This window comes from Vidua macroura, chromosome 7 (genome assembly GCF_024509145.1).
Source record: "Vidua macroura isolate BioBank_ID:100142 chromosome 7, ASM2450914v1, whole genome shotgun sequence".
NCBI lineage: Eukaryota > Metazoa > Chordata > Aves > Passeriformes > Viduidae > Vidua > Vidua macroura.
The window spans coordinates 2176252-2198998 of record NC_071577.1 but is presented as its reverse complement, the minus strand read 5'-3'; the positions used below and the strand labels follow the sequence as shown (position 1 = coordinate 2198998).

Genomic DNA, 22747 nt, shown 5'->3' with positions numbered 1-22747 from the left:
AGGGTGGTCCAACACAGGAGACGAGAAGAGCACGCTGTTTTGTTGAGAAACAGCAGTTCAGTGCTACCTGCCTCTGAGGCAGCAGCTCCATCTGCAAGAGGCTGCCCCAAGCACACGGATGTGCCAGCAAGCAATGTTCTTCCTTGGAGCCCAGAAGCCCACAAGCCTCCCCAGAGGCACAGCTGCATCTCCCTGAAAGACTTCTTATGGAACAAAAAGTCCAAACCACTTCATCTTAGACTGCCTGAAAGCACTGGAAGACAAAATCCCGAGAGACCAGGGAGCATGGGACGCACCTGGCGGGTACCAGAAGAGCTCACAGCTGCTGGTGGCTTTTCAAGACAGGGCTCCTGGTTCACATGGAGCCCCAAACCAGGCTGCCCACAAAGGATGGTGTGGCTGCACCCCTGGCAGACCTCCACAGGAGCCGGACACCCCTCAGGTTCTGCAGCCCTCGCACCTCACCTTGAGCCTGGATCTCACAGGTACCGAGGGGCTGCCCAGCTGAGAAGGGAACTGATGGGCAGCCAGGACCCTGCCCGGAGCACAGGGGTGCTCCTGCACCCACCTTCACAGGGAGAGCTGCTGAGCACCTTGAAACCGAGCCCGGTGAGGAGGAAGGTGCTCCAGGGTGGTTCTCAGCAGGGCAAAGCAAAGTGCCTGGCTGCTGGGGAAGGGATACTTTAGCAGCATCCCTCAGGAAGTTGCTCTCATGCCTAAAAAGGCTGTTTCCATAGTGGCACTTGGACAGCACAACGCAGTCCATCTCGTGGGTGCTGGGATCCATGCTGGAGTTCAGCAGGAGTCCGCTGTGGTGCACTGGCCCTGCCCCATGGCTCCTCTGAGGAGCTGCCCCAGCCTGTGGGAGCCACAGCTGTGAGAACCCCTTGTCCTCTCGGAGCACTGCCTGCTCCCCCTCCCAGGAAAAGCTGGGGTCTATGTGGGCTACCAGGGGCTGTTTGGGGAAGCCGCCATGCCCTGGCAGCCTTCTGGCTTCTAAGGGTGCAGGGAGAGCAGCCTCCACATCATCGAGCTTCCCATCCCCAGAGAACAGGGACTGATGCAAACCCTGGACAGGGCAAGGAAAAGACTGGGAGGGGGGTGGCCACCACAGCCCAGCCCCCGGGGAATTCTCAGGACTGCCACCTGGCAGAGTCTGGGACTCCACGTATGCTCCTGCAGCTTCCAGCTGTTTTGGAACTATGGCCAGCAAAGCCTCCGATGGGCAACTGACTGGGTTTGCCTGGAGGAGTTTATTGTGCCACAGAGTCACCAACGTGTTTGAGTGCAATGGGGGTGAGCAGCTTGAGCCCACCAGCTGGCACCCAGGCTGGCTCTGAGCAGTAGGAAGAGTGTTATCTACAGGACCAGAGGGGGTAGCTTCTGCCTGAAACGCTTGGTTTGCCAGCTGAAGTCTGCAGAGGATTTGCTGCTGGAGATGGGAACAGCCAGCACAGTCCCTGCCACCGGCCCGGCTGGGTTAAACGGGACCTGCTGCTCTGGCTGGGCAAAGCTGCCCTCAGAGGTAACGGAGGCTACGGAGCCCACGGAGCCCACAGCCCCCTGGCCTCCCCATGTGCCCGCTGCCTGGGGCTGTGCTGGGAATGCTGAACCAGCTGCCCAGCAGCGCTGGAAGTGAGCCATAGCACTGTTTTCCTCATGGCAGTGTGGGAAGTCCAGGCTCTTTCCAACACCCTCCCTGGGGAGCATCTGCTCCATATAGGATGTCACCTTGGTGCCCGGCCTCTGGCCAAGCCCCTGAGCTAGTGGCTCCTCCTCTACCCCCAGGCTGAGCAGATCCTCCTCCCACTGCTGCAGCTCTGTGCTGTCCACCTTTAGGGTCTGGCAGACGTTTCCATCCACCTCACTCTTCTCAAAGAGGGTTTCGATGACCACCAGGAGGGAGTTGCTGTCCTCCTTGGCCCTGCTGACATCCTCCTTCTGAGTCAGCCCATCAGGCTCAGGAATGAGAGCTAGCAGGGAGACCTGAGGCACGTTATCAGCGTGGGAATTGTATACGGATGCATCCTGCTTCATCATGGCCCCAAGGAGAGAGCTGGGGTCTACCAAGCGCTGCTCTGACTTGACTTGGAGTTTGCTTGCACCTGCAACTCCTCCTTGGCTTGGAACGAGTCAAAGAACCCAGGAAGGTCATTCCCACACAAGACTGCTTCCCCTGTGGCAAAGCTGAAAGGCAGCGGCAAGTTTCTCTTCTGGAGATGTTCCTCCCCTTCTTCATTCCTTCGGTGTGGAGGCAAAAAGGGATGGAAACAGCATGAGCAGCTCCTCCAGGCCAGGCAAAACCTCCCTTCTGACAGCAAGAGGGGAACTCACAGCCCTGCCCTGGCTTTTCTAGAGTAAAAGGGGGCTGGACTGGGCTGGCTAAAGAGAGCTCTGGGGAGCCCACAGGGAGGTCTGCATGGCTCAGGGAAGGGCTGCTGCTCTCAGGCAAGAGCATGTCCACAACCACCTCCTCAGAGCTGTTTCACTCACACTACAGGAGGACAAATGCTGCAAAGTGCCAACCTCACCTACCCTTTCCTCCACCTTCATGGCCTCTGTGTGCCTCGGACAGCCCCCCAAGCCCAGAGCAGCTGAAGGGGGCCAGCAATACTCACGACAGGGCTCGCTGGCGGGCGATGATGCAGTCGGGCATCATCGTTTGTACACCAGCCGTGCGTTGGCCTGCACCCACACCCAGCTGCTCCTCTTGGTCAGCAGCCGGAATACCGTCAGCCCGCTCTCCCCTGTCTTCATCACTGGGGCAGGGACACAAAAGAACTGCCACTGACAGAGCTCCTCCACGGAGGCAGACCAATGACACACGCAAGTTGCCACGAAGTTGACTATCACCTCGTGGCTGTGCTACGGGGGCAGGAGATGCAGTGTGCTGTCTCTCTGCCAGCTGCCCAAGCTCATCCAGGAGGAAGAGCCTTTGTCACAGCTACTCCAGCCCCGGGACGGACAGCACCAAGGAGCAATAGTACAGCCAGAGCCTTGAGGGACCCCACAAACACCCCCACAACAGTCCCCCAGCACTCACTTCTCACATGGTGCTCTGCGCAGTGCATCATGTCAGCCGCATGAAAAAACTGGTATCCGGACCCTCTTCTGCACAGCTCCACTTCTGTGTATCCCAGGACAACCTTCCTCCTGGAAACAGCACAGGAGTGCAGTGACACCAGGGATGCATCCCCCACAGTTGCACCTCACTGGCCAGACCCCCACTCTGGATGGTGCAACCTCGCCCTGGGCTGAGCTGCATCCTCTGTTCCACAAACCACGCAAACCACAGCAGACAAGAAGTGCTGGTGCCCTGTTAACCTGCTCCCTGTGTTACTGGGGGCCTGCAGTAGAGGGACAAAAACATCAGGCCATGGGAGCTGGGTCAGGTGTTCCTTGTCCCCACCAGATCTAGTTTTCTGTCCAGCACCAGGGATTTTGCCACAGGGAAAGTGAGAGATGCCTTACCGGGAATCACAGGCCATGGGAGTGAAGTCCAGCTTGTGCTTTGTCTGGAAGATCAGTGTTTTGGTCTGGAGCTCCAGGATGGAGAGAGGCTGGAGGAGTGTGGCAATGGCAAAGAGAGCAACTGGGGACTTGTCTGCTGCTGACTTTTGCTGCCCAAGAAGGAACTTCAGGTACCCTGTAATGGTGGTGGAAATTCAAGGCCTTACAGGGATTAGAAAATGTGGGTGTGAAGCAAACAGGGTGGTGGGAACTGGCTGTGCTCTCATCCCTATGGGACACAAGTGACTCTGGGGGAACACTCTGCAGGCACAGGAGGAGCAGAAGGGTGTCCCAGCATTACCAAGAATCCCAAGGAGTTATCCAGCAGGCAGCGGAAGCGGCAGGTGAAGCTCCTCTCCACCAAGGATTGCTTCTCAGCATGGAGGTGCTGGGGGCTGGACGTGGCGCTGCGTCTGGCAAGCAGCGGCTGCTCAGGGGGAAAAGCTGGAAAATCAAAAGGAAGCTTTCCAAACTGTGCTGCACACCCTGAGCTCACGGATCAGAGCTGCTCAAGTGAACCCCTGCAGGGATCACCCTGGCACTCACTGTCAGCAGCATGCAGTGGGGTCCTGTGCAGCTGGCGGCGGAAGACGGCCCTGTCGCCCGCATGGATCATCTCGTACACACTCTGGTAGATGAGATCCGACTGGAATGACAAAACAGAATAGTGTCTGCTCCTGGACAGCCTGGCAGAGGTGTCGGGAGGAGGACATGGCAGAAGGTTTCCCTTCCTGGGCACTAAAGTGCAGGACTGAGTGTAAAGAACAGGCAAACTCCAGCTCCTTCCCCTGCCACAGGAGCTGCAGCCCTTTGGGAAGCTTTGCTCTCCATCTGCACCTCCTTCCCACACCAGGACTGCATCCATCTGTTTCCAGCCAGGAAAACATGGTGCTCACCTGGTGGAAGCCCAAGTAGTCCCGCACGGCAGGGGAGATGTAGAAGATGTAGCCATCTCCAGTTGCGGCGATGGCAAATCCATTGAGTGCCTGAAAGCAAAAGTTCGGTCCAAACTTACTCTGCCCAGCTTCAATCCCGCTGCTGAACGATGAAATCCCCCAGCTGTTTCTTCAGCATCCAGGGACAGGAAGGGACCTTCTTCCTCAACAAGGAGCCCCACAAAGAAGGACAGCACTTGGTAACCATGCAAGATTCTCTTCTGCGGAGTTTCTTCTTCTCAGCACAAGCAATGATCCAAGCTGGACTGACCACTTTCTCCAAACCTCCCATGGAACCCCCTCTCACTGCAGGGCAGCTCCTGCGTCAGGAGGGACCAGATAGGGAGAGGTTTCATGGAGGATCTGGAGTCCTCCTTTCCAGCTGGGAATAGCTCCACTCTCCTAGGGCTGTGCTTTGGACACGACACTTCTTGTGGGTCCCTTCCAGCTCTGCATATTCTATGATTCTGGTGTCCATTTCAGGCTGATTTTCCTCAAAAGCAAAGCACTGCACTAGATAGTAACTCATGCCCCCTGTTCTTCACTGTGATGTGTTTAATTTATTAGTGAATGGAAGGAGAGAAATTAGGGAAAGAACACCCGAAATGGAATCTTAGCGTACAGATCCAGCTTGCTGAGGGACCAGTCCCTTCCCTTTGTGTGCTGTTTGGGAGCCCCCTGAGGGATCCCAAGTCAGAGATTGCTGCAAATCACAGTATATGCTTAAAATGATCTTTGTGGGGAGGAAAAAAAGCCACCAGGCAGCTCAGCGGGGGAGATTTCTGTCGCAGTAACACCTCATAAGCTTTCCAGATGCCTTCAGTCACCCCAGCCTGCCAATGCTCTGATGTTGATGGCTCAACAAATTGCCATCATATGGTCCAAGTCCACAGTCCTGGGGAGTGCTCAGGAGATGCTGGGGCTGGGGCAGTCACGGGCTCCCTCCTGGTATCCAGCTGCTCCTCTGTGACCATCACACTGGCACACAGCTGGGACCATGGGGGACCTCGTGTAGTCCAAGATTCACTGCCAACAGTCACACTGAGCTCCCAGAAGTCACTGCCTCACCCAAATCCCACATGGAGGCTCCTGCTGGGGGTCTGCTCACACTGCCTGCTGCCTGGAGGGCTCTGCAGGAGCAGGGCTGAAGCAACCAAAGCCAGGCTTAAAGAGAGCCAAGCATTCATCTGCTGGTGTTTGGAGAGGTGGGAGAAGAGGACTGAAGGCCCAGAAAGCCTATAGGAGAGCTGGAGAAGGTGGTGAGGCCCTGGCACAGGGTGCCCAGAGAAGCTGTGGTTCCCCTGGATCCCTGGAAGTGACCAAGGCCAGGCTGGATGGGGCTTGGAGCAACCTGGGATAGTGCAAGGTGTCTGTGCCCATGGCAGCTCATCACAAGATGACCTTTAAGGTCCCTTCACACCCAAGCCATTCTGGGATTCTGTGAAAGGCCAGGCATGGGAGATGCCAAGAACACAGAATGATTGAAGGTCTTGCACAGACTCGTCCTGCAGCCCCAGTAAGCATGTTCCTCAGCTGATGTGCCCAGATGCTTGTTCAGCAGTCAGCCTTTCCATGTGACCTTCCATGCCAGGCCCTTCCAGCTGACATTTATAGATGGCAGCCCAAAGCAGCAGCACTGTGGGAGGCTGATTCACCAGGCCCTCGTGCTCCGAGCTTCACTGTCAGCTGTTTCATGAGACACACGTGGCCTTTCTACAAAGCATAGCTCTCATTTCCCACTGGTTTTGTCCACCACTGTTGCCCAACATCCAAGTGCTCTTCTTTTCTCCCCCAAAACCTACAAACTGAAGCTGGGCTTTTCCCATCCTAGGCAGGCTGTGAACTCATCCCTCCAGAGTTCACACAATGCCCCAGGTAAGGCAAGGAGTTCCTGGGGGATGTTTTGTCTCACAGCTCTCAACATTCTCCTCTTGGCCTTTGCTAAAGATAATGAACCAAGCCAGCACCTTGGGAACTACTCAGGGATCAATCCTTACACCACCATATGACATCCCTGAACCTCTTGGTTGGGATGGAGCTTACGTCCATGAGATGTAATATAATCAAAGGGGCAGCAAATTGCTGTGGGATGAGAGGGAATGGTGGGAATGGGGATCTGGACCCATCCCAGCCAGGCAGTGCCACTGGTCTCTGTCCCCAGGAACTCATTGCCTGCAGGAATCACAGTGAAGCAGCTCTGGGCAAGGCAGGGTCTCCTCCCGCTCCACAGATGCGACCACAAGCTCCAGAGCAGCTTGGGGAGACCCCAAATGACCAAGCCACAGCACCATACCTGCAGCAGTAGCTCCCCCTCAGGAAACAGCTCCCTGTCACCCTGCGGCTCTGTCCATCTGTCCCCTCCTGGGGGTCTGGGCTGATCCATGCAGCTGCCAACGTTTGGAGCTGTAGCTGCAAGTGAGAAGGCAAGAAATCAGTGTGGAAGAGGCAAGGCAGGAGCCTCCCACTTCTCCTTCCCACCCCAGGGCTGCTCATGCAGCTACTGGATGCCGTGGACCCAGCGCAGTGTGGAGGAAGATGTGACCATCAGTGGGAACTGGCACAGAGCCCACTTACAGAGCCATGCCCAGCTTGCCTGAGGCTTCCTCCAAGAGATTCTTTCCCCTGCTTGATCTCATTTCTGGGAAACCTCACTCCTGCCAGGGTGTGAGGCAGAGATGCAACGGACAGAGGGGGGCTGAGTGCTTCTCTGCTGCCCAGGCTGGAGAACACCACCCAACACAGCCAGGAGGCTTCTGGTTAGAGCCTGGCAGAGCTGGAGTTGGCTCCAAGCCACCCCACTGGGGTGCTCTGTCTGCTCCGCTGCCCTTCAGGGTTAGAGAATGACAGAAACAAAGCTTCCCAAAGCACCTCAGATGCCATCAAAGCACCCATACTTGTTTTCTCCCTTCCACCTTTGGCTGCCTGGAAGCAGATCAAGAGCTGGCGGCCATGGTACTCCCAGTGACACCTGAGAGCTCTCAGCTCCCAGGACTTGCTGCCATGACCTCCCTAGGCTGATTCAGGAGCTGCCTCATGCTTCAGCACTGGATGCCTTCAAGGCAACACCCCTGGGTGCAGCCAGCATGAAACCTCCTGCTGCCCTGCTTGTGGGACCTCAAGCATCACAGGACTCCCACAGAACCAGTTGTTCAGGGAACAGGAATGAGGACAGGGGCTCCCAGGCAAATCTCCAGCATGATCCTTTATCTGCTGATTATCATTGAAAAAACTCAATCCAAGCTCACCTGCCAGCAAAAGGATGATTTTCAAGACATGTCTTTGTGCCAGCTCACACAAAAAAAAGGAAAATCACAGAAAAGCTCAAAGCAGCTCCTGTGTAGGAGCCACCCCACATCTGCCACCACCACCAGCAGCTCATGCAGCTCCCTGAGGACCGACTGAGCTCACACCCCCCGTGTAATTCACATCCCAGCAGAGAGCACTGCCTGCCCCATCTCAGCCCTGGCTGTCAGATGGTGCTGGATCCAAAGGGAAAAGATCCTCTGAAAGCTGGATATGAGGAAGAACCTCAAACCATCCCAAGTCTGACCATACATTTAATTTTCTCCCTGGCAGAAGCTCTCACTTCACCACTGAAATGTTTTGAAGGTTTGTTGGGTTTCTTCCCTGGTAACACTAAGTTCAAAACCAAATTTGGAATCTAAAGCAGTTTCATGTGCAACTGCTGATCTGGGACATTTTGCTTTGCAGCAAATGTGATGGATTGGCATGCTTGAATTCAAAACTAATTTGGAATCAAAGCATCCCTGGGATGTATTTACACCCGGAGCCCGAGTGTCAACAAGTACCCACCCGTGGAGGCTTTCATCAACCAAGGTATGGATACAGTAGGGTTAGGGTAACTAGCTGCAGGTCTTGCACAAGGTGACACAAATAGCAGTGGAGAGGGTGCTCTGGAGCAGAGTCAGCCTCCATCTCCATCGCTGGCAGAGCTGGGATACTTCTTGTTCCCTCAAACCTTCAGTACTCCTTGGAGATGCTCAGGCAGCATCTCCACCTTATCCATCAGCCGTGGCTTCTGCTCTTTTCCATCCTGTGCTGTCAGACCAGCCTGCTCAGGGGATGTGAGACCTCTGGGAAAGGTTGGGAAAGACGAGATTCAACAGAATCTTTGCTTGGAGACACCAAGCAAAAAGCCTCCTCACATGATAGCCGAGTGATGCTCAAGGAAAAAAAATCCCATCGAGACCACATGGCTTCAATTTGCACTTCATGGAGTATAATAGTTTCAAAATGAAACACTGATTCTCATTTAAAATGTTATTTCTTTTGAAGGGTTGACTCCTCTCGAAAGCATTGAAATGAGGCAGGCTGGCAGGGGATTTCAAAAAGAAGCAAGTTCTTCCAAAATAAAGCTCTAAAAGGGCACAGAACTTTTTGAGAGCATGCACATCCTGAGAGCATCTGGTCTCCAGCTCTCTCCCACAGCATCCACCAGCAGTATCTGCAGGGAAAGCTGGGGAGAGCTGCTGTGGCTTTCAGAATCCAGCAGGAAATACCCATTTTGTGCTTTCCAGCAAAATTTCTTCACCTCTCCCACTGATCTTAGCAAGGGGCTTTTAATCTCCCACCAAAGGTGCTCACTTCCCCTTCTCTCAAACACAGAGCAGTCCATTTTTGCAGAGCTGAGCTCAAAAATCCTCCAGAAGCTGTCTCCCATGGGACACACCTGACCTGGGGAGAAGGTCTGGAGCATGGAGAGAGGGGAGGAAACTCAAAGAGATGTTGTCTGCCACCAAAGGACTGGTGGTGTGGAGCAGCTGGTGGTCATATCCAGCCCAGTCCTCACCATCCACAGCCAGGGGCCATGTTATTCCTGTGGCTCTCCTCCTTCAAACAGGTCTCTGAACTCATCCTCTCTCAAACTGCCAAGAGGCATCAGGACTGGGAGCAATCCCAAGAGAAACCCAAGCACTTCCAGGTAGAGGACTCCAGGCCCATGCAACCACCAAGGGTACAGAGACTATTCCCAGTCACTTTTTGACTTGGAAGGGAAAACCCAACATTTTAACCATATCCCAGCTCATTTACAACACAGGAAACCTCATGGGAAGGAGGGGTCACTCCTGAAACATCCCCTTGCTTGAAACAAGATGGGGAGATGCCACCCTCTGGAATCCCCCCCGGAGCTACGGATCCCTCAGCCTGCTGAAGCCAGGTCTCCAAGGGGCCAATGGCTACGATGGACTGGAAACAGTGGCTGGCAGGAGGAAGAGAGACCCGCTGGCTGCCAGGCAGGACAAAGCAGGTGACGAGCTGTATTAAAAGCTGGCTAATTCATCCCATTTAACACACTCCTTCTAATGGAGCAGTTCAGACTCCCACACAAAGCAGCTGAGACCACAAATTAATGGGATTAAAGGAAACAGGTCCAACATGTATCCAATCGATAATATACCCACAAAACAAAAGTAACTGGCTAATAAGACAATTCACATTTGCTGTTTGTGCCCAGTTTTTCCAATCTCCTGCAGTGCATCTTGCACAATTAATGGGAATTAACATGTGGATGTGGTGCTTAGGGACATGGGTTAGTGGTGGGCTTCACAGTGCTGGGTTAATGGTTGGACTTGGTGATTGCAGAGGTCTTTTCCAAGCTTAATGATTCTGTAATTCTATGAAAAAGACCGTGGCAAAAGCCATCTGCATTACCAGGTAAGTCCCAGGCATCTGCTGGAGCAGGTGTGGTTGTCACTTACATTTTCAAAGTGCTGGGACAGAGGCTGTGTGTAATTCTTAAGACAGTAAGGGAAAATCCAGCTCTGTCCTGAACCAGCCAGAGCACTGCAGGGTTCCTGCTGCTGGTGTGATCCCCAAAGACTGCAAGGCTTTCACTCAGCCAGGGAAGATGCCAGACAGGATCAGTAGAGCCTCCAGCATCAATGAATCAGGATGTGCCCCATACATCCCCAAGAGCACCCCCCTATGGATTGGCTTTCTTGCCTCTGCAAGGAGGTTCCTAAGCCCTGCAATGGAGGAAAAAATTCCAGCAGGAGAAAGAAGGGAGAAGGAGCAAAGTCATCTAATCTCTTCCCTTTTTTGCCCATCACATTCCCAAAGAAAAGCACGGCAAGGCAGCCATGGAGACAAAAACACATCCCTTGCCTCTGGCATAGATTTAGCACTGAAAATAAAAGGTTATTGGTAACAACCCCAGAGCCAGATCTGCTCTCTCAGACTGGGTTACGCTGGGGGGAGTTGACAAGCTTCACGCATGGCAAACACTTCTCTTTGAACAGGTTCTAGAGGTACCTGGCATCCAAAAACCAGGAGCTCCCAACTCTTCAAGTCACACCAAGCCACACACAACCATTTTTGTCTTGGACCCAATCCCAAACCCTGTCAAATTAGCACTAACCTTTGCCTCAGCTGTTTAACAAAGGCACGGTGCCAAGCAGAGCAGGCTCATGCCATCCAAGTGAAACAGACAAATGCCAAACCCACAGATTATAAACTGTTTGGAAAAGTCACTCAATGTTTTCCAAGGCGCACAGAAATGCCCTGGGGAGCACTGGCATCCCCAAGTCCACATCTGTAGGAATATAAAAAGGTAAAAGACACTTTCTAAAGCTGAGAAAGGCTGGGAAATTTATAAACCTTCTCATGAGAAAGCTAGGAAGTTAAGAACCAAGTGAATACATTGATATTTATCACGAGGAACAAGAAAGAACAAGAACTTATTGATAGCTCAAGATGTGAGAAGTCCTAGATATATGCCTTGCAAAGATAGAAAAAGTTTCCATCTTAAAGAGTGAATAATTGTGTATTGTTTGTGGTTCATAGAAGTCCTTTTGTTAACGTTAAACCCACATGGGTCCTTTTGTAACTGGTTAGAGTATAATGCATTTACACCTTTTCTTTTCTGCTATTGATTCAAAGAATATGTAGAAAAAGGCTTTGCATGGGCTGCCATCTTGCCTCTGATCTGTGTTTGCATGGATGTTGTTATTTTCCTGTGTCTCTTACTTTTTGCTTGTATGATACAGACAGATAATAAATCCTAAGTCTGCAACCAGTCAGGGTCCCATCCCGTTTGTGAGACACGGACTGATCCGGCACAAAGAGGCAGTGAGCAGCTTCTATTGGTAGAGGGCCTGGGGCTGCAGGTCTGAACCTTCATCTGGAAAAGCACTTGGGGGAATACGAGCTAGAGCTGGAGTGCCTGTCCTGAAAGGACCTGAACTCCTTCAGCCTTGCCAGCGTTTCTTAAGGCTGTGTTGGTGTTCCCCGGAAAAGCTGCACATTTAGGGAAACGCCTTTGGAGGAAGGGGGCTTGCTTCTCAAGGAAAGTGCTTCCCCAGGGAGCTCCCAGTGAGGCAGCTGCAAGTGTCCCCCTTTGGCTCTCTGTGCTCCTTTCAGTCCTTGAAGGCCCATTGCACTTGGCAGAGGGGCAGGAAGAAGGCTGTGAAGAGCAGCTTTGGCATCCACCTGGAGCTGCAGAGAACAACCCAAGCACCTGCAGCAGGATGTGTTACCCCCCTTTGAACAGAGGTGTGAGCAGAACCATCTCTGTCCTGCTGTGAGCAGCAAAGCTCTCTCTGGGAGCTGTGAATTCAAGGGCCTTTACACACTCACATTTCACATCTTCCCTGACTGCTGTTGTCCCAGACTGGAAAAAGCAAGATGTATTCTATTTGCCATCTGTAAGGCAAATTGTCTTGTGTTGTCTTGTGTTAAGTGGGCACTTGTTCCTTATCTCTTCCACAATCAATCCTTCCTTATGGGGAGACATCTGCTGATAAGGGGCCATTGAGTGTCACTGCATGACTGATAAGAACTCTAACTTCCCATTGGGAGAGGCTCTGGCCAGAGGGAGGAGCCAAGCATTCCTACCTGCAAATATAGGCTTGAAATTCTGGCCCAGGAGCACAGCTTTTTTGCGCTGGATTTTCCCAGAGGAACAGCTGCCTCTTCCACTGCCTCTTCAGAGGAAGACTGCACCCTTTTCTACAAGATCACTACTCCAACAGAACCACACCTGACACTCCAGGAGGACTGCAGCCACAATTCCAATTGCACTGCTACCAACAACCTGACCAACAGGGTGTCAGGTTGTATTCTGACTCTGTTCCTGTTGTTTTAGTTCACTGCATTGTTTATTTTATCTTTTAATTTCTTCCCTAGTAAAGAACTGTTATTCCTGCTCCCATATTTTTGCCCAAGAGCCCCCCTTAATTTCAAACTTCTAACAATTCAGAGGGAAGAGGTCTACATTTTTCCATTTCAGGGGAGGCTCCCACCTTCCTTAGCAGACACCTGTCTTTCCAAACCAAGACAGCTGTGTTTCGACTCTCAGCAATACGCATTTGCCTCCTGCTTGGTGGGAGCTGCTGTGGCCCAGGGCCAGCCCAGAGCTGGGCTGGGTGGGCCAGGCAGCGTGGAGAGTCTTGGCTGATCTTGGTGTGCTCCTGGCCTCAGAAAGGCTTGGAAGGTTTGCCTCCCCATGTGTCCTGCTCATTGACTCTCCCTGTGCATCTTGGAGAGCACAAGGTAGGCATTTCTGGCAGCTGGGCATCAGCAGGCCTTAAAATGGGGGCGTGTTGTGGAGCGAGCCCAGCTGAGATACCCTGAGAGGAGCCCAGTGCTCCTTGCTCCTCTCTGCTGACACGGGAGCGTCTGTCTGCTTTCGGGACGGCCCTGGCTGTGTCAGGGGTGCTACGTGGACACGAGACAGCCGGTCCTGTCCCGCTGGGTCCCAGCAGTGCCTGGCAGCAGTTCTGAATCCACGTCAGGATGCTGGCCAAGAGAGGCCCTGGAAGCTGAGGCAGCTGACTTTAAGCTTTTGCAGATACACGCAGGGGATGGCCAACAGTGTTCCCTCAGGATACTGCAGTCCTGAGGGGCCTCCCCAGAGCTGCCTGATGCCGCCCACTCCTTGCGGCACCAGTTGCTTTCCTCTGGAATGTTCTACCTCCCCCGAGAGGGAAGAGGGAGCTGGAGAAAGAGCTTGCCAGGCTGCTCTCCATCCTTTCCCAGCAGCCCTGGCTGAGTGGAGAAGTCCGAGTTGAGCGCAGATGTGCCAATGGAGCAGCCGTGCACAGGAAGGCTCGGTGGGAAGGATGAGCCAGGATCCATAGGCCTGGCAGCCTGAGCTTGCTGCCAGGGAAGGCGTTGGAGCGGATGCTCCCGAGTGCCATCCCACAGCACGTACAGGGAACCAGGGGGTCTGCTGGAGGGTGGGAAAGCTCTTCAGAGGAGTGGGGACAGTCCTGGCAGGCTGTTGAGGGCTTCTCTGCGGGTGTTTGCAGGGGGTTGGTGTTGGGGAGCGTGTTGGGGAAGGAGTTGTCTGCAAGGTGAGAGGTCTAGGCTGGAATTTGAGTCAGCTTGAAGGCAGCATCTGTGGTTTGGCACAGCTTTGCTTATGGAGGCCAGAAGGAATATCTGTGACTATTTCTCTTCATGGTCCTGATTCTCCTGCAAGGAACAAGATGGGAGAGATGTACTTTATTGGCCACTTAGATATCTGTACTGGGGGAGGACGAGCCCTTTGTCCATCTACTCATTTGTCTGGGCTACTTTTGTACCACTGAGTGGACTTTCATTCCTTGAGAGCTTTTATTCCTTAAGAGAATTACGATATTATCATCCCTTCATCGAAAACCATTTGCACACCAAAGAATGGCCTTCTTTTTGCCTCTGTATAGTGCTATGTTTCAAAAGGGACTTCCAATGGAATGTGTTAAGGCAAATGAGTTGCTGCTTTTAGGTAGGAACAAACTTCCAAATCATTCACATTCTCCGGCAATCGCTATTAATTTGAGAAGTTTGCAAATTTTGGAGCTACTTGATCCCACAGAACACGGCAGGGTTTGCTGATGGTTTGAGTTGTTCCTAAAGATCCTGTTGGGCATTCTTAGACACTTGGGGCCAGGGATTCCTTCCAGCCTGGGCCACTTTGGGTGGGGCTGGGGGTGGCCCCAGGGCAGGTGGCAGTGTGTGCAAGGGCCCTTTGTGACACGCTGCAGCACGGTCACCGTGTCATGGAACAGGCCAGGGTGTCCAAGGGCCCTCCCTTTGTGACACGTGGTGACATAGGAGCTGGCGGTGACAAGAGCACGCCACAGTGCTCGGAGCAGGCGACGGGACGGGACAGGACAGAGCGGTGCCGTGAGGAGCCCTCGCACAGCGCGCTCGTTCGTGTCTGACCCGGAGCTTTTCCGAGGCGTTATTCCTGCAGGTGACCTCGTGGCAGGACTGTGGGACTTGGCAGCCCGTGGCCTTCCCGAGGCTTTTCTTTTGCAGGTGCCTGCGAGGCCAGACTGAGGGAATTGGTGACCACAAGCCTTACGAGGAGTCTCCTGTCATTGTGGCAGGAGCCCTCAAGACCAGAGTGCAGGACTTGCTGTCCTGCAGCCGTCCTGAGGTTTCTCTGCCTCAGATGCCTTCAAGGCACAACTACACGACTTGTTGACTCAGAACTTCACCCTTCCATCTTCCTTCAAGGTGCCCTCAAGTCCAGACTCTGGCATGGCAGACAGATTTCTCAGTGTGTTCAAAGTTATTAGGGGGAAAAAAAAGAAACACCCTGGAGCTGACCCAGCACAACAGCATGAAGAAGCGAAGCAGTTCCAGACACTGCAGGATGGTGAGTGGCAGAGCTGAGCCACAGGGCTGATGGCTGCAGTCAGCTTGGCCCCATCCCATCCCATCCCATCCCATCCCATCCCATCCCATCCCATCCCATCCCATCCCCTGGGGACAGGCCCATGGACAGGATGGAGGAGGGGCCGGGCAGACACCCCGCCGTGGCCGTGCTCCATCCCCTGGGGCATTCTGGGGCTCTCCCTGCCTGGGGAGTGCAGGGCTGGGCTGTGTTCTCCGGCCTCTCCCGCAGCCCCTCAGCTCTGGCTGCGCTTGCTCTTTGCCAGATGCAGCCCTGGACCGGACACAAGAGCAGGAACCCGCCCGTGGCCGCTTCCGCAAAAGCCTGAAGGTACCAGCAGCCATCCCCAACTGGGCTGGGCCTGCTGTCACTGCTCAGCCCAGCACCACGCTTGGAGCACTCCATGGAACATCCCGGGCTTCCCTGGCCTTTCTTCTCCTGCAGATGTTCCGGCAGTTCTTGCGCATTCAGCGTAGGAAGACCGGCAGCACAGCAGCTGAGGGCGCAGCCGAGCCTGACTCGGGGCTGACCGAGCTCCAGGCAGAGCCCGATGGCAGCCCAGATTCAGCTGAGCGCTCAGAAGACGCTGAGACCTCAGAGACTGAAACCTGGGCAAAGGCTCTTCTCACATCAATGACTGAGGACGTGGCCATCACAAACAACGACAATGAAGAGACTCAGGGCATCACAACTACTGACACCAGCCCAGATTCACTGGAGCACTCAGAAGACTCTGAGGCTGCAATGAACGATCACAGGGCAAAAGCTGACATGGCAGTGACTGAGGATGTGGCCATCACAAACGCCAACAGTGTAGAGACTCAGGGCCTTGCAAATACTGACACCACGCCCACTCCCACTCTGAGTCAGGAACTCATATTTGACTATTTCAAGGAGCCTTGTGTTTCTTCTCACCAGCAGCAGCAGGTAAGCAGCCTGGGTCCACACCTGGAGGCCTCCCAGGATGGTGTGTCCCCTCAAGCCATGGTCTCTGGGCCCCCTCAGCCTTTGAGGCCAGCACAGTGTGGTGGGAACAGAAGCACTTCTTGGGGGAAGCTGGGGAAGTTGTTCCTTTGGACAGCGCTCCAAGTCTCCCCCATGCCTCCTCCAGGTGCCAGCCAAGGTGAAGAACATCCACCAGAGTCTCATGTCCCACGTCTCTGTGGATGCCAGGCTGCAAATGGACATTGTGAGGCTGGCAGAAGAACACCCTGCTGACGTGGTGCTGACCCTCCTGCGCTGTGCCCCAACGTGTGACAGGTACGGGGCCCACGAGCCTTGAGAGCTCAGGGCTCAGCAGCCTTTAGGGCCCGTGGCCCTGCACAGCCTGTCCAATGGTCTCTGCCAGACAGGCAGAGAGGCCCAGGACCCTCGGGCCCCTCTGTTTCCTGAGCCTGCTGCCAATGCTCCCCCCCTGCCCTTCAGGGCACCAGGCCTCTGTCACCTGGGCCCCCACAGCTGCACAGGGCATGGTGCTGTGACTGAGATGCCCCTGACACAGAGCTGCCATCCCACAGAGCTGCTGCAATGATGTGGAGAGCCATAGGCTCATCGGGACCAGCACTGGAGAAAGCGCTGCCAACACTGCTCTGTGTGATGGAGGACTGGCCTCTGCACAGAATGTGCACCTCCGATGGGGACAACAAGGACCTTTTTGCCCTGGCTGTGAGTTTCTGGGCCTTTGCTCAGCCCCAGGTCACCTCTCCAGCAGCTCACCATCCTCTCCACCCCTCAGGCGCTGGGCTGAAACCTGGCCTAGGGGCAGGCTCAGGGGGCACCAGGCCCGCTGCTCCCCCTGCCTCTGCCCTTGGGCCCTGCCCCATGGACACCTCGGCACTGAGCGCTGCCTTGGGCTGCTTCTTTTGCAGGCAACTCTGGTGATCTGGGTGATTGTGCCTGAGTGCAACAAGGCCATGATCCCTTATTCTGGGCAACTGTTTGTGGCTCTGCTCTCCCATGTTGTCATCACCACACAGCAGATGCCACCAGAGGAAGTTGATAACTTCTGGAGTGCATGCCAGGCGAAACACCGCCTTCCCTACGAGCCCAACAGGTCCCAGTCCTCCTGTCCTTCCCGTGCCCTTGTGGCCAGCGGCAGTGCTCCCAGTGTGACCTGGGCTTTGCTCTGCACACAGGTTTGCAGTGCAGGCCATGAAGGATCTGCTCTGCCGACTGCAGTGTGACCATGTGGTGGTGGCTATGGAGCGCAAGGGTGGCTGGGACATGATGCTGTGTGCTCACACCCAGCACTATGCCGTGGGTCTGCTGGCCAGGTGAGACCCCCTTCTGCTCACTGCCCCCAGCATTTGTGCCCTGTGCCCCACACAGTCCCTGTGCTCATGGGCCAGAGGGCCTCGTCAGCGAGGGATGGCCAAGGAGACTGGAAAAGGCTGGGAGAGGAGGGTGCCCAGAAGGGGCTGCCTCTCAGAGGGCCCACATCCCCTCCAGGGATGCTGGGGAAAGATCAGACCTCTGCGAGTCAGTGCTGGGAGAGTTTTGGTCTCCCCACCTCAGGGTCTTGATGCCTTTTTCCTCCTGCCAGGGAGATGTGCAATGTCTTGGTCCCCTTCTGTTCCTGCATCACGCTCCACTTGCTCCGGCAGCTCAGCAGGGAGGAGCCGTGCTGGGATCTGCCCTTCCTGGCATTCCTTGTGGAGGTGAGCCTGTTGGCCAGCGCTGCCTCGCTGAGCTGCCTCCCAGCTCTCTGCCCTCTCGTAGCCACAGCTGCCAGGACAGTGCCCACGCCCTGTGCTGCTGCCTGGGCCCAGCCCTGTGCGCTTCTGGGTTCCTGGTGGCTGGGTCCCCTGTCACTGCCCTGTGCCTTTCAGGTCCTCGAGCACCTGGACATGAGTAAATGTGGTGGCAGCGTCCTGAAGATCATGTCAAGGTACCTCCGGAGTGAATGCAGTCAGAGGCGTCACCTGGCGCTCAGAGGCCTCGTGGTGCTCAGCAAGGATCCCTCGATGGTGAGAAGGGGGCAGCGGCTGAAGCTGCGCCGGGCAAAGCAGCCCCTTGGGCTGGCAGGGCTTCAGGAGCTGAGGCAGCTGCTCCCAGCTCTCCTGCCTCACCTGCCCCAGTGCTTTGGGACAGGCCTTTGGCCTGTGGGCCCTGCAGCAGCAGGGTGGGGTTGCAGTGCCAGGGCGCTGCTGGCCGTGCAGCCGTCCATGGCTTCCCAGCACAGCCTTGTGTTCCACCCAGGCCAGAAGAATGTGCAGCGTGTCTCAAAGCCTTCTGCAGCTGCTGGGGGATGAAGATAGAGAGGTGGTCAGCATGAGCCTCCGTGTGTTCACAAATGTGCTCCAGCACAAAGACATCCTGGTATCCAGCACCACTGCCCCGAAGCTGGCTGAGGCTCTCCTGCTGCTCTTTGACCACGTAAGGTTCTGCATCCACAGGCATTGGGTGCTTCCCAGAAAGTTTGTGCCCTGTGGATTTTCAGGCCTTTGCCCAGGTGGGCCTGGAGTAGCTGGTGTAGGTCTTTTCCTTTCCTCTAGGACAACAGCCATGTGCAGTTGCTCTCCATTCAACTCTTCTGTAAGGTGATGGACTTGGTAGTGGATGAGGGAAAAAAGTCCCTGAAGACAATTGTGAACAAGAGCCTGGACACACTTTTCATCTACTGTCATGATGAGAACTGGCACGTGGCAAAGGTGAGCATTTCTATGATGCTGGGAGGGGGCTCGGCTGCCTCCTCCCTGGCGCCTGGCGGGCTGCAGCCTCCTCCAGGCCTTGGCACAGGGACAAAGGTCTTGTGCCCTGGGCTGTGGGGCCATCTCGGGGTCTCTGCTGCTCTCCAGGCCTCTCGGGAAACGCTGCATTGTGCAGCCAAGTTTCTGAAGAGGAGAAATCTCGAACAGCTGCTGGAGAAGGAGCATCTGTGGAAGTTTGCTGAGGTCCTGGTAAGGATGGCCTGGAAGGCCCAGGCTCAGGCTGGAGAAGCCCCATGGGCACAGTGCTCAGTGTGTGGGCTGGCAGCTGTGCCCCTGCCCGCTGCTGCAGCCAGAGGCCGCGCGGGCTCTTCTCCAGGCTCCCGTGGGTCCCAGCCGGGTGCCGATGGAGCCCCGGCCCAGCGGGGCTGCGGGGTGGCACCGCGGCTCCCCGGGCAGCAGCCGGCCCTCTGCCCCCTCCAGAGCCCGGCGCCAGCGGCTGCTGGCCGGGCCTCAGGGCTGTGCGGGCAGGGGAGGCCGGGGCTGGGCGCAGGGAGTGCCCGGCCCAGGGGCTGAGCCCACGCCAACCCTTCCCTCCTGCCGCTCTCTCCAGCTGGCAGAGGACAGGAGCCGAGCGGCCGAGCACCTGCGCCGGGCCCGGCCCTACCTGCAGAGCCCACAGGGGCCCCTGCGAGAGGCGGCCGTCAGGTTCATGGGTGAGCCAGGAGCCCGGGCTCCCTCCCCGCCCCGCCGGGCAGCTCGGCCCCAGCCCCGCCTTCTGCCCCGGCAGCGCCATCCGGGCCCGGCGCCACGGAGCCCCGCCTGGCCTGGGCGCTGCTGTCACCCTCCGGCAGCCGTGCCCTTGGGCGGCAGCGTGCGGCAAGGGCCCGGGCTGAGCCCTGCCGGGCCACGAGGCCGTGTGGCCACTGGGCTGGCAGCGCCGCTGGCAGGGAGCTGTGCCGCTGGGCCGTGACAGGCTCTGTGTTCGCAGGGATGGCCGAGCGCAGCTCGAGGGGGCAGCAGGGAAAGCTCCATGCCCTCAGTCAGGGTGAGTGAGGGCTGCGGACTGACAGCGGGGGCTGGCAGGGGAGGTGCGATGCTTGGGCAGGGAGCTGCAATCCCTGTTTTTGCTGTGGTGGGCTTTGCTCCTTGTGTGGATGAGAGTTGGCATGGGCAGAGCACAGAGAGATTTCAGGATCTCGGAGGGTCAGACTCATGGGAGGCTGATCCAGTTGACACCCCCTTTTTCTTGTGGCCATGGCTAGAGCTGGGTGGGATGGACCTCGCAGGAAGGTCTGCTAGGATTCCCACAGATCCTGGCTCTAACCGGGGCTCTGTCCCTCTCTCTTCCAGCCCTTCAGGCCCTGTGGAGAGATTACAGTCCTTCCCAGACAAACATAGTAGTTCATGATACATTCAGTGAAAGAGCTGCAGAAGTGGCTCAGAGGAACCAGTGTCTGCATCAGGCCTCCAAATGCCATGGAAGATGAGACTACCTTGAGACCAGAAGAGACCAGCTGGAGCTCCAGGCACAGCTGATGATTGGCACAGCTGACCCTGTGGGAAACCTGCAGGGCTTCAGCCCTCTCCCTGCTTATAGATAGCTCCTTCCCTCCAGCCCTCAGACACTGCCCATCCCCTTTTTTCCCTTCCACTCTCCCTCCCTGTTGACAGCTCTTTCCCTCTAGCCCTCAGATCCTGCCCATCCCATTTTTCCCTCCCACCCCATCCCTTTGGTTTGTCTTCTATTAATAAACAGTTTGGCTTTTTCACTTTGCCTGCATCTCTGTGGAGATGAAGTGACACAAATCCCGAGCCCTTGGACACACAGGCCCCTGCTGCCGTTCTCTTCCACGCCGTGTTTTGTGCACACGCACAGAGCAACGAGGGCAGATCAGGCTGGAAAGGTGCCTGTGCTGAAGGTGCAGTTCCACAACACTGTGGAGTTGCAGATCTTGCCGAGCACACGGAAGGCCGGCAGTGGGACAAGGAGCCTGTGTGTCAGGGACTGAAATCGTGTCTAAGGCCCTGCCGTATTTGGTCTGCTGTTGTGCACATCAGGCAGGTAATGAAGAACAGACAATGAAGGAAACCTTATTGTGAAATTACTGTGAATTTGACCCTTAAAAGAAACAATGGGTTGGTCAATCGAAGGGAAGTTAACCTGTGAAAGAGGAACAATAGACAATGGAGCTGTGCTTGGCGTGGAAGTGGTATCACAAGCCATTGCAGCTCATCTCAGGCGCTGGCCAAGCGTGAGATGACATCAGAACTGGAAAAACTCCACTCCAGAGGAGGAGATGTCAGGCCTGCTTCTGGGGTGAAGGGACGAAAAGGCCAAAATGCACGTCCTTTTGATGCAGGGGATGCCCTGAAGGTGGGTGGCCTGTCTGCCCCTCCCACTGGAGCACAGTGGTGAGCCCAGCTGAGAGGAGCCCAGTGCTCCTTGCTCCTCTCTGCTGACATGGGAGCGTCTGTCTGCTTTCAGGACAGCCCTGGCTGTGTCAGGGGTGCTACGTGGACACGAGACAGCCGGTCCTGTCCCGCTGGGTCCCAGCAGTGCCTGGCAGCAGTCCTGCATCCACGTCAGGATGCTGGCCCAGAGAGGCTCTGAAAGCTGAGGCAGCTGACTTTTAGCTTTTGCAGGTGCCTACAGGTCAAGGCCAATGGTGTTCCCTCAGGATACTGCAGTCCTGAGGGGCCTCCCTAATTCAAAGTAATCAGCAGACAAATGCATTGTCCCCTAAAAGCCCTTTTATTGATCTGGCGGGAGGGCAGGGGGCTGCACCCCACTAACACGCTTCTCTGCCATGTATCAATTTCAGTGCGTTTATGTAGGAATTGTATCAAAAATACCATCCATCTTTACCCTGCTGTGGTGATTCGATAGGCAGGAGGTTAGAAATACATTCTGTCAGATTCCTGTCCTCGAAGCTAATGCCCAGGCGCTGTCCAGGAGCAGTGTTCATGCCCTAAAGCAGCACTTCCTCCTCATGGTTTCCCTGCACAGGGCTGATTCCGTACTTGCCCTTAGTTCTTCTGGTAGACTATGTCTAAAGCTTTTTGTCAAGTCACTCTCCTGTCAGGTTTGGCCCTCCAGCTTTTCCTTATGCTAACTGGTGCTAAGTAGTTATGTATATCTGTGCTAAGTACTCGTTTACTTCTGTGAATTGCTTGTGCTTATGTCAAGCAAAGACCTTGTTTCATTCTCCCCTTCTCTTTATCCTGATGCAAATTCTTTTGCAAGATCCTCTCCATAGTCCACAGTACATGTTGCAAACAGGCTTAGAAAGAAACTTTAAACTAACAAAAAGGAGGCATGTTGATTAAAAAAGTAAGCTTGTTTATTACAAAATGAACAACTGGAAGCAAAAACCTCGGGCTGGTCCAGATACTGTTTCAACAGCTTAGTAATTGTAACCTAGGGGTGTTTCCAGGGAAAGCGGCTCCCAGGAAAGACGCGGGAGTTAGACACCCCAGGCCTTTTCAAGTCTCTCTCTTGTCTCCTGATTGGGGCGTTCAGGATCCGTGCTGTGACAGGTCTATTTCTCCGTTGCTGATTGACTTATAAGTTGGTGCAGTCTTGGCCAATCATTTTGGAATTCTCACCTCCCATTGGTTGGTCTCTCTTCCAATCTTGATCCAAGTTGTGGTTGTGTTCTATGATGGAATACTCCTGGAAGTTTCTCTGCCCCTGCACAAAGATTGGCACCCCATCTCCTCCCTGGTTCCACTCCCCCTTTATACATGAACCACACTACTGGGTTTTCATAGAACTAATCACACTTTGTTACTGGTATTAACAACATTTAACTTTGTAACAACATTTAACCATTGTCAACTAAGTTCCCCAAAGGTTTAAATTTTATTTTTGTTCATAACAATCCTCCCTCTAATTCTTTGATCGGGCTTGGCCCGCATCAGCCTTAACTTATCAAACTGGACTTTCATACTTTCAGTAAAATTCTCTTAACTTCTGGTATTTCTCATACATCTCTTTTGCGCTCTCTGTTCCTTTTCCGTCTTGGTTT

At 54.9% G+C, this 22747-nt stretch overlaps 2 protein-coding genes across 2 annotated transcripts; one reads left to right on the top strand and one right to left on the bottom strand.

Moving 5' to 3' along the window:
- Positions 1-372: 372 nt before the first annotated feature.
- Positions 373-6861, bottom strand: LOC128809946 (uncharacterized; the record flags this gene model as incomplete). Its single annotated transcript, XM_053982378.1, is given in 13 exon segments — positions 373-471; positions 473-1416; positions 1419-2088; positions 2091-2241; positions 2619-2658; positions 2661-2759; positions 3044-3153; positions 3472-3656; positions 3658-3672; positions 3812-3954; positions 4057-4156; positions 4407-4496; positions 6739-6861. Coding segments are annotated over 13 exon segments (2703 nt in total), but the record flags the coding sequence as incomplete, so codon positions are not given.
- Positions 6862-15513: 8652 nt separating this feature from the next.
- On the top strand, positions 15514-20488 carry LOC128809945 (maestro heat-like repeat-containing protein family member 6). Its single transcript, XM_053982377.1, has 13 exons — positions 15514-15996; positions 16181-16329; positions 16587-16734; positions 16938-17122; positions 17205-17342; positions 17612-17726; positions 17898-18035; positions 18268-18444; positions 18564-18719; positions 18867-18968; positions 19330-19432; positions 19708-19764; positions 20070-20488. Exons 1-13 carry the CDS (start codon positions 15514-15516, stop codon positions 20204-20206), a joined length of 2088 nt encoding a protein of 695 aa, XP_053838352.1. The 3' UTR covers positions 20207-20488.
- The last annotated feature ends 2259 nt before the right edge of the window (positions 20489-22747 follow it).